General features: G+C 48.6%; 1 protein-coding gene across 1 annotated transcript; it reads right to left on the bottom strand.

The window, feature by feature from the left end:
• Positions 1-2,474: 2,474 nt before the first annotated feature.
• On the bottom strand, positions 2,475-8,894 carry LOC149423354 (uncharacterized). The gene is made up of 4 exons (XM_089632732.1): positions 8,554-8,894; positions 7,598-7,826; positions 6,527-7,547; positions 2,475-6,424 (listed from the first exon to the last, which is right to left on the bottom strand). Exons 1-4 carry the CDS (start codon positions 8,892-8,894, stop codon positions 2,475-2,477), a joined length of 5,541 nt encoding a protein of 1,846 aa, XP_089488858.1.
• Between the last annotated feature and the right edge of the window lie 6,565 nt (positions 8,895-15,459).

The raw sequence follows: 15,459 nt of genomic DNA, 5'->3' as shown, positions 1-15,459 counted from the left end.
GGTAATCTTTGAAAACCTGCTAAATTGTTATACAAACACATTTGTATTTTTAATATATGTCTACCAGTAATTGGTCCTTGAAAAAGGCAGTAGATAATTAGACCAGGTTTTAAAAATTGATTGTTTGATATCTATTTTTTTTAATATTGACTGACCTACTGACTAGGGATTCCTGTTCCGATGCGGAGGTTGTTGTATTGGTGTTATATTAATGTATTATGTTTTCATACATTTTATAGGTATATTCCTTATCTTCGTATTTACTTAGCCATATATTGATGACGTTTTTAAACTTGTTTTATCTGAATGGGATTATTATGCCCACGCGCCGTCTTCATCATTTTCACAATTTCCTCATCTTCATGTTTACTAATTTGTTGGTAGGTTAGGTTAGGTTAGGTTATAATATAGTTATAATATTTATAATGTTTACTAATTTGTTGGAACATTAGGTAAGGTTAGGTTAGGTTTACATTAACCCCACACAGGAGGCCCTGAGGAAACTAATTTCCAACGGGGCCTATGTCATCTTTGGGATGCTGAGTGGAGGGTCATTTTAAAGAAAATAAAGAAGAGGAAGTTTTTGGAAGGTAAAAAGGTATGAAGGTTGGTTAGGAATCTAGGGATCAGTTCTGGAGTGACATAGATATTAATATATCCCCCCCACTGCGGCGCACGGCTATTTTTCGAGAGACCTGTTGGAGAGGTCAAAGGGTCTCCCCAAATCAGCGTCTCCCGATCTGGCACGCCACTCAGCTTGTGGGCAGGCGCAACACACCTCATCCAATGAACCCGTGAACGCCTTCTAAATCTCCAAACGTAGTGAACCATTTTCCGTGACCTATAGGCAGAGATGTTGGTTATCCAATAATTGGTTCCCGGGGCAGCAGTACCCAAACCCGTCTCCCAAATTGAACGTGGTAGTCTACGCATTTGATATTGATGTTGACTCCAAAGGTTGGGGGTTGTAGAAGTCCACCTTGGGCGTCGTAACCGCACGTCATACCAAGACAATATCTCGGCAATAAATTACACAATTATTGATTAAATAGATGTCACGCGTCTTGTAATATATTCTGTTGGATAGATTCATACATTAAACCCTTTATCTGATATTTTACAAGATGAAACAGCTACTTGAACGTGTGGTTTGATGCCTTTTACCCCTATACTGCGACATTTTCCAGCAATGAGCGTTGAACAGTGTTGCTAGGTGAGATCTGACTGCATGTTGGCGGAGTTGGCATTGGTATTATTATTTATTATCCACGGTACTTACGGAGAGCGCGTATGGCGCACCATCCAGGGGCGTCACGGTGTGTGCGAATCATCGTGGGTGTACGGGACGGCACTGTAGTCGCCGGCCGCACAGACGATATAGCGGGAGTGGCCGGCTGGCCGCTTCGACGCCTTGGAAGTGAAGGTCGGGAAAAGGTAGGGAGAATGTTGAAAAAATGGAAAAAGTGGGGAAAAATATGGGGAAAATGCAAAAATGGGGAAAAATGGGGTAAAAATGGGGAAAAATTACGAAAGGGAGAAATGGGGAAAATGTGGGAGAAAGGTATAAGGCAGGGGGGAGGAAGGTAGGGGGGAACCTGCGCCCTGACTAGGGACGCTTCGACTATTGTGACAGTTTCTTCTTGATGAACACCAGGGAGCCGGGAGAAAGAAGAAGGCCAGGTTGCAGTGAAGGTCCAGGGCAGGAGAGGCTTGAAGAAGGCAGTCAGGGCAGTCCAGGAGAGATGTTGATGGTCCGATCGTTGCTGGCTCTCTGCCGAATTGCACAAGTTGTCCGCCTTTTAAAGGACCAACGGGCCTAGCTCTCCCTTTGTTAGCGACAAATTCCGAGAATTATTTTTGGGTTCCCGGAATTTGTCACAGGAGAGAGCGCCGTTGTTGCGTAACTTGGAAGGGGACGATTTTGACTAGGTCCTGACTGTTCCTCAAACCACTTTGCCCGTGTCATTTTTATTCAATTATATTTTGTGAGTTTGCACATATTACAGAGAGAAAATATTTTTTACAAGGCAGCTTTGCACAATATTTAATTTGTGCAAATTTACATATTTAAGAGAGAAAACATATATTTAAAAGGGGAAGATTTGCACAATATTCAATTTTGTGCAAACGGCAAGTTTTGTAAAGGAAACTGCGTTTGCACAATTTCAAAATTTCATGCAAATCTTCCATGTTTTGTACAGATGATAGGTATTTAATTTATAAGAGGGTGTTGGGGGGTCAAGCCTTTGTTTTTTGTCTATAATGATGACTGCTTGACCCCGTGGTTTTATTTATTAATCAACAGATAAGATTACAGATTTTATAGAGAGAATTTTGTTGCATAAATTCGAATATGCGCAGAGGTGAGTTTGTAAAGGAACTGCCTCTGCGTAAATTCAGATTTGTTAAAATTAATTTAAGTCGGTGGAGGTACGTCCGGTACAATTCTCCCCCCGGTGCAGTCACGGCTGCGCCTAGCGGTCCGGACGTGTAGGTCGGCGGCGTCCTCGACGTCCGGTTCCCCTGGGCCGCTGGGGGTTGTGGCTCCCATGCGGCATCCGTGGTCCGGGTGCTGTAGAGGGCGGCGCTGGTGCTGGTGCCGGTGCGGGCGCTGGTGCTGGTGCGGGGAGGATGAGGGCGAGTTTGACAGCAGGGCGGGTGTACGTTCCTGTGGCTGTTTGGACCCGGGCCGTCCTCACTTGGCCGTCGGCAGCTGGGATGGCCTCAACGATACGTCCGCGCGGCCAGCTGTTGCGTGGCAGCGCGGGGTCTAAGATGACCACCAAGTCTCCAGCTTTGAGGGGGTCAGTCGGGTGGTGCCACTTCTGTCGGGCGCCCAGGGTGGGGAGGTACTCACGGAGCCACCGCCTCCAGAACATATCGGCGAGCTGTTGGCTGATACGCCACTGGCGACGGAGACATACCTCCTCCTCCTTGCTGTCGTAGAGTGACAGATGTGGGCGGTTCCCGGCAGACCCCATGAGGAAATGATTCGGGGTGAGGGGCTCTTCGTCCCGCGGGTCGACAGAGACATGAGTTAGTGGCCGATTGTTGACCACAAACTCAGCCTCTGCCAATGCTGTGCGCAGGGTTTCCTCCCTTGGCGCCCTCTCCTTTAAGGTGGCGCTCAGGGCTCGTTTTACCGAGCGCACCAACCTTTCCCAGGCTCCCCCCATGTGAGGACTTAGGGGGGTGATGAAGCGCCACTCGATGCCCTTGGTAGCCATGGCGTCCGTCATCCTGTCATCCTGCTGCAGGGCTGCCGTGGCATCTCGAATTTCCGCGTCCGCACCACGGAAGTTTGTCCCGTTGTCTGAGTACAACACCTTGGGCTGACCTCTTCGGGCGGTCATCCGTTGTAGGGCCATAATGGCCGAGTCGGCAGACAGCGAGACCGCTAGCTCCAGATGGATGGCGCGGGTGGAGAGGCAGGTAAATAGGGCTCCATAGCGCTTCTCCCGATGTCTGCCGACGGTGACCTCCATTGGCCCGAAGTAGTCCAGTCCGCAGTGTGTAAAGGGGCGGACGTGGTGAGCCAGGCGGGTCGGCGGGAGAACCCCCATCAGTGGAGGAGAGGGCTTGCTCCGTCGTAAGCGGCAGGTGGGACATTCATGGCTGATTTTTCTGCTGATGGTACGGAGGCGCAGGATGAAGAAGCTGCACCGGATCTCGGCCACAGTTTTCTCCGTGCTTGGATGGTCCGCCTTTTCATGGTAGTGGCGGATCAGCAGTCGGGCGTACGGATCGGAGCCATCCAAGATCACGGGGGTCTTCGCCACGCTCGTGCTTCCAGTGAGCTCCCTCAGCCGTGAGCCCATCCGCAAAACGTCATCAGGTCCGAGGAAGGGGGCCAAACTGACGAGACGACTGGCGGCAGGTAGCGCCTGGCTGCGACGAATGGTGTGCAGGTCAGTGGAGAAGGCGTCTTCTTGGGACCTTCTCACCCATCTGCGCTCAGCCTCCGTCAGCTCGTCTGCTCGTAAGGAGCCTTCAGGGGGTCGGCTTGGGCCCGTCCGACAGCGCCTGATGAAGCGTAGCACCCACGCTGTAGCCCGGATCAGCCGGTGCCATGACGAGAACCTCTCGACCAGAGGTAGGGCCTCTCCGGCTGTGGTGATGTGCCCGACGTAGTGTCGGGGCCGGGTCTCGAGGGTCTGGTCGTCTGGCTTTGTGAGGGTGCGCTCCTTTGGCCAGTCGCTCTCCGGTGTGGTGAGGAAGGCGGGGCCGTTGAACCATCTTCCTTGGAGTGACAGGTCGGGCAGCTCCAAGTCCCGTGTGCCGATGTCGGCCGGGTTCTGCTTGGTGGGAACCCACCTCCAATTGGCTATGGAGGTGAGTTCATCTATTTCGCCCAACCTGTTGGACACGAACGCAGAGTACGTGCGCGGATCGGTGCGTAACCAGCACAGCACTGTGGTCGAGTCCGTCCAGAAGATGGTTGAAGCTATCCTCGCTTGGCTCTCCAACCGGATGGTTCTGGCCAATCTGGCCGCCATGAGTGCGGACTGCAGCTCAAGGCGGGGTATGGATAGCGGCTTGAGAGGTGCCACCTTACATTTGCTGGCGATGAAGGTGGCTTTTAGGGTGCCCTGCACTTCCTCCACGAAGTAGGCGACGGCACAGCAAGCTTGCTCCGAGGCGTCGCAGAAGAGGTGCAGGGTCACGCTGCTTGACCTCTGTCGGAGCGACCGTCGTGGGATGGAGACGCTGCTTTCCTGGAGCAGGCTCATCCAGTCCCTCCAGCGTTCAGCGTGCTCCGAGGTGATGTGGTCGTCCCATCCAACGCTCGAACGCCACACGGCTTGCAGTAGGATCTTCGACCGTATGGTGAGGCAGGAGACGAAGCCCACCGGGTCGAAGATCTTCATCACGATGGAGAGGAGCTGCCGCTTTGTAGGCCGTGTGGCTTCCTCTAGACTGGCCGCTTCCAGGAAAGTGTAGATGAAGCGGTCAGTAGATGGGTCCCACACCAGTCCCAGGACCCTCTCGGTCTCGCTGCTCCCGCTGCTGATAGCTACCGTGGAGGTGGCGCGGTCTTCAGGGGGTACATCGGCAATGGCGTCCAGGCTGTTTGAGGCCCAGTTCGTAAGGTGGAACCCTCCCTTTGCAAGGAGGGCCCTTACGTCTCGGACTAGGGCAGCAGCCTCGTCAGGGTTGTCCACTGCGTCCAGGTAATCGTCCATGTAAAACCGTGAACGAATGGCTGCTGCGGCGGCCGGGTACTGGTGCTCGTACTGACCGGCCACCCTGTCCCGCACGTACTGGGCACTGCTGGGCGAGCAGGTAGCCCCAAACATCATGGACGCCAGCTGGTAGGTGTCCGGCTGTTGCCGGTCCGGCGACCTCCACAGGTAAAGTTGCGAAGACTGGTCCTCTTTCCTGATTTGGATCCTCAGGAACATCTCCTGGATGTCGGCGGCGATGGCTATACCGCCTTCCCGGAATCGGAGGATGTTCCCCAGGAGAGAGGACAGCAGGTCAGGGCCAGTGAGCAGTTGGTCGTTAAGTGACGTCCCTCGGCATCGGCTGGCGGCGTCGAACACAACCCTTATCTTCCCTGGCTTGTTCGGGTTGGTGACGGCGAAGTGGGGAAGATACCACTTCCGTGGGGCAGGGAGCGACGCCTCGTTGGGTGAGAGGCGTCTGGCGTAGCCTTTGGCGACAAGCTGCGTCATTTTGTCATTGTACGCCGCTGCCAGGGTTGCGTCCGCTGCGAGCTTTTTCTCGAGGGACTGGAGCCGCTTCAGCGCACACTGCCGGTTGTCGGGTAGTGTGGCGTCAGGGTGTCTCCACAGGAGGCCAGTTTCCCACCGCCCAGAAGGTAGGGGGCGGGTGGTTTCTGCCATTAATGCCATGGCCTTTGTGTCCATGGCATTGACTCTCGCCGCAGACGTGACGCCGAGGGAGTCGACGGCAAAGTTGGATGTTACCAACTCCCTCAGGCGGGCATCTGCAGCGGTCTCCGACTGGAGGGCCAGTGTGGTAGCTGGCCCGTCATTGCTGAGGCTCGAGCCTCCGTGGGCGATCCACCCCAAAGCGGTCCGTGACACTATTCGAGTAGTGCTATTCTCACGGACCTCTCTTGACACGATAAGGTGGGCATTATCCTGCCCGATCAAGAGTTTTGGGGTGACGCGTCTTCCAGGAACGCGCTGCTCCGGCAGGCTCAGGTCAGCTACTGTGTGGGCGGTGATGGTGAAGGTGGGCTCCAATCCAGCGCCCCGGATCGTCAGCTTCACGCGTTGGGAGCGGGCGTCGGAGGTACACATCCCCTTCGCCCCGTGCAGCCGCAGACTGTGGACTGGGCCGCGTGCGCCGATCTGCGTTGCGGTGTCAGCGTCGATGAGGGTGATGGTGGATCCCTCATCCAGAAGAGCGAACGTTGACACTTCCCCGTCCGTGGGGCCCCGCAACACAACCGGCACTATTTTTAACAGCACGCGGCTGTCCACTGTCTGGCGTCAAAGGTTTACCTCCGCGACCGTCTCCCGGTGGAGCAGCCGATGATGCGGGTAGCGGCACTCACCCACACCACACCACACTGTTTCCTTGCAGTCCCTGGAGTGGTGCGCCTCCAGGCACTTGCGGCACAGATTGTTAGTACGCACTGTCTCCCACCGGAGGGAAAGCGATTTCGCAATGAATTCGCGACACTCCCGGGTTCTGTGTGGCTCACCGCACTGAGCGCACGCACTTTTCACTTTGTTTTTGTTTATTGTTCTCACTGCGGGTGGTGGTGGGCGGTTGGCCTTCCCCTCTGGCGGTGTGGCCACAGCGTTGGCCAGCACATGTTCCCGGCGCCCTTTGCCGGATCTCAAGGGATCCACCATCCCGCTGACCGGGATCACGCCGGCGACGCCCCTCAGAAATGCTGCCAACTGGAGGATGGTGGACTGAGTTGTTTGCCCCAGCATCCGCAGCTCCAGCAGCCAGGCCATCCTTAATGTGCATGGCATCTTGGCAGTGATGTCGGCCAGCAGGGCGGGGTTGGTGAGGTAGCCTCCCGTCCTCAAGTCCCGCAGGGAAGCCACCAGGTTCTGGATTGTCCCGGAGAAGTCAGCAATCTCCTCCAAGGTGGCTTCGGCAGACAGGAAGGGCAGCTTCCTCACCTTGTCCAGCATCAGGTTCGCTATCGAACCCGATCCGCCGTACCGCTCCTCCAGGGTCGAAATGATTTCGGGCACGCGGTCCGGGTTCAGTAGGAGCGAGTATACGTTTTCCCTCGCCTTCCCCTTAAGCGCACGCTGCAATCGTATAAGATTCTCGCTCAGCGTGAGCTTGCAGGTCGAGGTGGATTGCTCGTACTGCGCAATCCAGGCCGGCCATTCGAGGGGGTCGCCTGAGAATATGGGGAGGTCCTTGGCGGTGGACTGCCGGGCAATGAGGGCGGTCATCCGAAGGTCCTCCTCTACTGAGGGACGAGGGCTGTCCTGGGCACGCGTGGAGCGGATGGCGTCAGCCAGCAGGGTGCTCAGCTGTGCCAGGAACGGGTCGGCGCCTTGTCGGACCCACTCGCTGGTGTGATGGGCAGTCTCATCGGCGGTCGGCTGCGGGGGAAACAGCGGCGAGAAGCTCTGAGATGAGGCGCCAGGGTAACCGGCAGGTGGTGCGCCAGGGTAGGCACCAGGATGCGCTGCAGCGGGCGCAGCAGGGGGCCCGCCCCCAGGGTAGGCGCCAGGATGCGCAGCAGCGGGCGCAGCAGGGGGCCCGCCAGGGTGCACGGCAGGGTAGGCGGCGGGATGAGCACCAGGGGGCGCGCCAGGGTGCTCGCCAGGGCAGGCACCAGGATGTGCAGCAGCGGGCGCAGCAGGGGGTCCGCCAGGGCGCTCAGCAGGGTAGGCAGCGGGATGCGCACCAGGGGGCGCGCCGGGGTGCTCGCCAGGGCAGGCGCCAGGATGCGCAGCAGCGGGCGCAGCAGGGGGCCCGCCAGGGTAGGCGGCAGGGTGCGCACCAGGGGCCGCACCAGGGTAGGCGGCAGGGTGCGCACCAGGGGCTGCGCCAGGGTGCTCGCCAGGGCAGGCGCCAGGATGCGCAGCAGCGGGCGCAGCAGGGGGCCCGCCAGGGTAGGCGGCAGGGTGCGCACCAGGGGGCGCACCAGGGTAGGCGGCAGGGTGCGCACCAGGGGCCGCACCAGGGTAGGCGGCAGGGTGCGCACCAGGGGCCGCACCAGGGTAGGCGGCAGGATGCGCACCAGGGGCCGCACCAGGGTAGGCGGCAGGGTGCGCACCAGGGGCCGCACCAGGGTAGGCGGCAGGATGCGCACCAGGGGCCGCACCAGGGTAGGCGGCAGGGTGCGCACCAGGGGCCGCACCAGGATAGGCGGCAGGATGCGCACCAGGGGCCGCACCAGGGTAGGCGGGAGGGTGCGCACCAGGGGCCGCACCAGGGTAGGCGGCAGGGTGCGCACCAGGGTAGGCGGCAGGGTGCGCACCAGGGTAGGCGGCAGGATGCGCACCAGGGGCCGCACCAGGGTAGGCGGCAGGATGCGCACCAGGGGCCGCACCAGGGTAGGCGCCCAGGTGGGTGCCAGGGGGGTCCGCCCCTGGCAGGTACTGCGTCGCGGTGGGGAGGGCTGCGAGCAGCACAGCGAGCTGCCTGCTCATTGTCCGGTTCGCCTTCCGGAGCTGCCTGACCGTGTCCTCTGTTGTGATTGAATCCTCCTCTGCATCGGAGGACGGTGCGCTGTCAGGGCCGGCAAAGTGAGTGTCAGCAGGGCTGGCAGCGCGTGGGGCGGCAGGTCCGGCAGGGTCAGGGCCGGCAGGGCCGGCAGGGTGAGGACCGGCAGGGTGAGGGCCGGCAGGGCCGGCGGGGTGAGGGCCTGTCACCAGCTCCACGTCGGGTTGTGAATCTGGGGTGGAGGCTGAAGCCTCGCGGCCACTCCGCAGGGACGGCATCTTGGGACGTCACTGGAAGGCGTGAAGGAGTGAAGGCGTGAAGAGGCGATCGCGGCTCGAAGGACCATGTACGGGACGGCACTGTAGTCGCCGGCCGCACAGACGATATAGCGGGAGTGGCCGGCTGGCCGCTTCGACGCCTTGGAAGGGAAGGTCGGGAAAAGGTAGGGAGAATGTTGAAAAAATGGAAAAAATGGGGAAAAATATGGGGAAAATGCAAAAATGGGGAAAAATGGGGTAAAAGTGGGGAAAAATTACGAAAGGGAGAAATGGGGAAAATGTGGGAGAAAGGTATAAGGCAGGGGGGAGGAAGGTAGGGGGGAACCTGCGCCCTGACTAGGGACGCTTCGACTATTGTGACAGTTTCTTCTTGATGAACACCAGGGAGCCGGGAGAAAGAAGAAGGCCAGGTTGCAGTGAAGGTCCAGGGCAGGAGAGGCTTGAAGAAGGCAGTCAGGGCAGTCCAGGAGAGATGTTGATGGTCCGATCGTTGCTGGCTCTCTGCCGAATTGCACAAGTTGTCCGCCTTTTAAAGGACCAACGGGCCTAGCTCTCCCTTTGTTAGCGACAAATTCCGAGAATTATTTTTGGGTTCCCGGAATTTGTCACAGGAGAGAGCGCCGTTGTTGCGTAACTTGGAAGGGGACGATTTTGACTAGGTCCTGACTGTTCCTCAAACCACTTTGCCCGTGTCATTTTTATTCAATTATATTTTGTGAGTTTGCACATATTACAGAGAGAAAATATTTTTTACAAGGCAGCTTTGCACAATATTTAATTTGTGCAAATTTACATATTTAAGAGAGAAAACATATATTTAAAAGGGGAAGATTTGCACAATATTCAATTTTGTGCAAACGGCAAGTTTTGTAAAGGAAACTGCGTTTGCACAATTTCAAAATTTCATGCAAATCTTCCATGTTTTGTACAGATGATAGGTATTTAATTTATAAGAGGGTGTTGGGGGGTCAAGCCTTTGTTTTTTGTCTATAATGATGACTGCTTGACCCCGTGGTTTTATTTATTAATCAACAGATAAGATTACAGATTTTATAGAGAGAATTTTGTTGCATAAATTCGAATATGCGCAGAGGTGAGTTTGTAAAGGAACTGCCTCTGCGTAAATTCAGATTTGTTAAAATTAATTTAAGTCGGTGGAGGTACGTCCGGTACAGTGGGTGAATACCTCATTGTTCTGAACTAGTTATGGGTTGATTAATTGACGAAGCAGCTATCATTGATTATTTGTTAAAATGTATACATTTTTAATGAAGACTTTTAAAGCGACCTTGAGGAACGCCACAGTTTAGTTGGACTAGGTTCTAGGATAGATTTGATTGAGTTACACTCCGGTACGTTCGGTTATGTTATAGATTCACTATTTGTTGGTTCGTTGGGTTGATTAATCAACATAGCAGTTATCATTTTATTTTTGATACTTTGTACGGTAATTATTCGGGATCGCTGGCAACGCGTAGTGATTTACTTGAATACTTTAAAAGGAAACTGAAATTTTTAATTTTTAATTACGTAAAATGAAAATTCGCTTTCGTTGTATGGGATGACAGCCATTTAAAATTTTGAATTTTAAAGGATTTTAAAAGCGACTTTGAGAAAGGCCGCATTTTATTGGGATATGTGTGGAATATTATTTTGAGTTTGTGGGGCTTTTTTCACTTGGCTCCTGATATGATTAACCCCTCGTTTTTCTAGATTAGTTACACCCTGATTAATTTAATAAAGCAGTTATAATTTTGTACTTACATTTTTTATTGATGTTTAATTTTAACATGACCTTGAGGAAGGTCACTGTTCTACTATGCCTTCCATTAATCATTTTAGGTACATCAAAAACGAAGAAATAATAAACATGAGATGAAATAACAAAGAAACATGCCTACTTAACTATAAATAATGAAACAAAGTAAAATAAAGAAAAAAAAATGGCCAGAAAAAATCGTTTCGTAAAAAACAGTTTAAAAAAAAATATAATGATGTATTTAAAATGTACGTATATTGAAGGAAGTGAAAATGAAGGTAAAAAAGTCTTTTCTTTTTTTATATTTTTTTATACTTTTATACTTTTATATTTTTGATGATAAAATAATTATTTTATTATGATTAAAATAAGTGAAAGAAATATATTGTAAATTTAAAATCCATCATCACTTAGAATAGATCCATTGCCAATTTTAGTGAGAAAAGAGCTACATAATATACCGCACAGAGTTTTGGCGGCCGGGCGGAAAGAGCCGCGAGGCAGGCCGATTAAAGTGTCGTTCCGTGCAAGAGTTTCGTCCCGTCTTGCCACGCTTGCTACACAAGAGTCAATTTTACCCCTCTAGGTGCGCCAAAAGATGATTCACATCGAACATAAATAGAATCAACTTCAAAGAATTGCTTATTTTCTTGGATAAAATAAAATCCATGAAAAGGCCATGAAATGTCACCCCATTGACGCAACATTATTAGCACGCACTCGCCTTACAATCAGGTGACGATTATTTAGAAACCCTTGTTCTACAACGGTTTAGTCAGCTGATGCGAGGTATCAATAAAACCGTTACCTTTCAATATTTTTTAATCTGTCCTTCCTGCATCCGTCTGCAATAAACCGAGTCCATCACCTTGTTCATACTGGACTGGGTAGTATAATCTTGTCGTCACGCCAGTTAATTGGCCCGTTTTTACACCCCCCTGTTTTATTTGGCTTCACGCCTGCCCCCAATATAATATCGTATTCACCGACTGCTGGCGTATTGTAAACCATGACCGAATTTACAAAGTGTTTATGGTGTCATTGAGGTATTTTAATTTATGGCAAGGCGGCTCATCAAATGCGATTTCCGTTGAACACAATTTTATTAAGTTCGATTACATCCTGATTTTATACTAAACTAACTAACTAATAATCACGCCGATTTCCCACAGGGGCAGGTAGAGGGGATGGATCTCCAAAGAACTCGGTCTTGGTACACACCCCTTGCCTCATTCACGTTCATAAAAATTCTTCTGTTATTCCGACTGTTGATATGGCCCGACTCAAGTATCTGGTTCACTTGATCGTGCCATGTTCCTGACAGCCCATGTCCATGTTCTTCTGGCATCCCCGACTTCTTCTACCTCTCACATTCGTATCATATGCATATTCTCAAACTGTCCAAGCGTCCCTTTCTTAATCCCTTTCTTAGTTACGCTTACATTAGCCTTGTATTACTCCACATTTTTCGCACGATCACAAACGGTTTTACACCTATTCGTCTCAGGGATCCCATTTCTACAGTGTCCAGTCTGCTTTCGTCCATCCTCTGCCAGTTGCATGTCTCACTGCTCTACATCAGGGACCCGCACTCCATTGTGGACTGCTAGCTTCGCTTCTTGGGATCTTGTTTTTGGTGCTATCTATATAATGCTGGATAATTTATGTATTATAGGTTAAATTATTTATTGGTTCCACATATCCTTGTTCTAATGTTTATTTTTCTAGGTACGCTTTCTGGCAATGTGTAAGTATCTTGTCACTAATGTTATCGTAAAAATGCATCAATGACTGCACCTGATAAACAATTTACCTCTGTTTAAAAACCTGCAGTAAATATTTTCATCGGTTCAAATGTGAATGTGTACCAGAGTTGCCAATGCGAAATAATGAAATCCTAACAATTTCCCTTACCTCCAAAATGGAGCAAAATAGTTTTTATTAAGGTTCAGGCTTTAAAAAAGAGTTTTTTGAAAATTTGTGCCAACGAAACGAAATATAGCGCGTTCTCACAAGTATTAAGATCAAGAAATGCCCAGAATCCCTGCATTTTCCCCACAAAATTTCTCCCCGGAAAAACTGTACACATTTATAATATCTATACATTTTTAGACAGTGTATAAATAGACATATTACTCGCGTAGACTGGTTGTGATGAAACCGCAGGTTCAGTCGTACCTACCGAAATGTGTGTTTTAATTGACAATCGGCGACACATCAATCTATGATTAATATAGACAGTGAGTCAATATTTGATTTCATCAATATGAAATTCGAGGAAATGAAGACAGTAATGCTCAATAAAATTGAAACAGAGCTGCAAGAAATAAAAAACTTCACGAACTTCATCAATGACAAATATGATGACATTATGCAAAAACTTCAACAAATCATGGACATTCCAAGCACCGTCAACAAAATCAAGGAGGAACTGGCGGATAAAGAAAACAGATTGTCTACGGTAGAAATCCACCTGGCGGATATAGAACAAGCAGCCCTGCTGAACACCATAGAGATAAACGGCCTAAAATTACAGGACAACATATCCCCAGTCCACGCTGTTACACGGATCGCTGAACTCGCAGGCGTTACGATGTCCCCAGAAGATACATACAAAGTCACAACAAACAAAACAAATGATCAAACAAAAATAACGATTTATTTTAAGGATACCACAAAATCACAAACCATGTTAGCATCCAAACACAGTGACCCGATAAAAAAATTCAACGGAGAAGGAGCCAAATATGTTTATCTTAATGCGGCATTAACCCAATATTACAAAAATCTGCACTCGAACACCAGAAAAAGAGCCCAAGAAAAAGACTACAAATATGTTTGGGTAAAATCGGGAAAAATTCTTGTCAGAAAATCCAAAGACTCAAAGGTTGTGGAAATAAAACACCTAAACTATATATCTAATAAACTGACATAAACACGACTGTACATCTAACACAAACTCACATCATATACTTACACAAATACACACCAACATGGCAGATTACATGGAATATATAGACTCGAACAATCAACACTACTGTGAAAGTACAAATGATATTAACCTCTGGACCAACTTCACAAAAGAAAAACATAGAATCAAAATACTACACCAAAACATTAGATCGATCAATAAAAAATTTGATGAATTTTTTATATACCTTCAACAGCTAGATAATAATTTTGATGTCATTGTGCTGACAGAATGCTGGTTGAATGACAACTATATACCAAAAACAATCAAAAACTATAATACACACCATACAAGAATACACAAAAACCAAAATGATGGTATAGTTATATCCATCAGCAATAAAAATAACACAACCATTCAAGAAATAAACATCATAGACTCCAACTGCATACAAATTACATATGAAAAGGAAACATGTATCCTAGCTATGTACAGATCTCCATCCAAAAACAACATCACAAATTTCTTAACTGAACTTAACAATACATTAAATGATCTCAACAAATACAAAAATATCATCATCATAGGAGACCTTAATATAAACACTCTACAAAACGGACACCCACAAAACATAGAATACCTAGCAATACTAGCACAGCATGGACTGGAGCCAATAATAAATGTCCCAACACGAGTCACACAAAACACTAAAAGCTGTATAGATCATATAATGATCAAGACAAAACTAAAAACCAAAACAGTAGTACTTGAAAGCACAATCACTGATCACTACATGAATATGATAGCAATAGACACCGAAAACACTATTTCGAACCAACATAAAATATTTACAAAAAAAATAGTTGACTACTCAAACTTAAAAGAAAAACTCCAAAAAATAGACTGGAATACAATATACCAAATAGATAATGTGGAGGAAGCCTGGAATACATTTACAAATACGTTAACGCAAGAAATAAATAATTACACTACAATAAAACACGTAAAACTTACACACAAAGCAAAAAAATTAAACTATGGATAACACAAGGAATATTAAACTGTATTCGTAAACGAGACAAAATTCACAAACAAATTAAACAAACACCGTATGACATGGAACAACTTAATTACTATAAAAGATATAGAAACATTTGCACGAAAATTATTAGAGTAGCTAAGGAGTTGTACTACAGAGAAAAACTTAAAAAAGAAAACAATTACCCAAAGGAAATATGGAGAATATTAAAGGAAGTTACATACACACAAAAATACAAACAAAAAAATACTATCGAACATTTAAATATTAACTCGAAAAAAATAGATGCCAAAACAAATATAGAAATTATGGCAAACCACGTCAATAACTTTTTTGCAACTATAGGGAAAGTTTTAGCGAATCGTAAAAAACACAGCACAAACACACTAACACAAACAAACAGATCAAACATCGATACTCAACCAACACAACACAGATTTATATTAAAAACAACTTCGGAAATGGAAATTAACAAAATAATAAATACATTAAAAAACCGGATTGCTCCTGGATTAGATGAGATAACAACGGATTGATTAAAATAATAAAAAATGAAATATTAAAACCTATAACACACCTAATCAACCTTAGCATAACATATGCCTGCTTTCCTAATACTCTTAAAAAAGGACTGGTAATCCCTATTTATAAATCCGGAGATAAAATGGAAATAACTAACTATAGACCAATCACTTTGTTAAACTCACTATCAAAGATTTTCGAAAGACTATTAAAAAACCAAATAATAAAATACCTGGAAGAAAACAAATTAATCTCGGACAAACAATATGGATTTAGAGAAAAAAGAAGCACAAAAGAAGCTTTGGCAAGTACAATAGATTATATACATAGCAAC

Source organism: Hesperophylax consimilis, chromosome 6 (genome assembly GCF_061612785.1).
Source record: "Hesperophylax consimilis isolate HC1 chromosome 6, BYU_Hcon_1.0, whole genome shotgun sequence".
Taxonomy (NCBI): Eukaryota; Metazoa; Arthropoda; class Insecta; order Trichoptera; family Limnephilidae; genus Hesperophylax; species Hesperophylax consimilis.
This window is presented reverse-complemented; position numbering and strand designations above follow the sequence as displayed.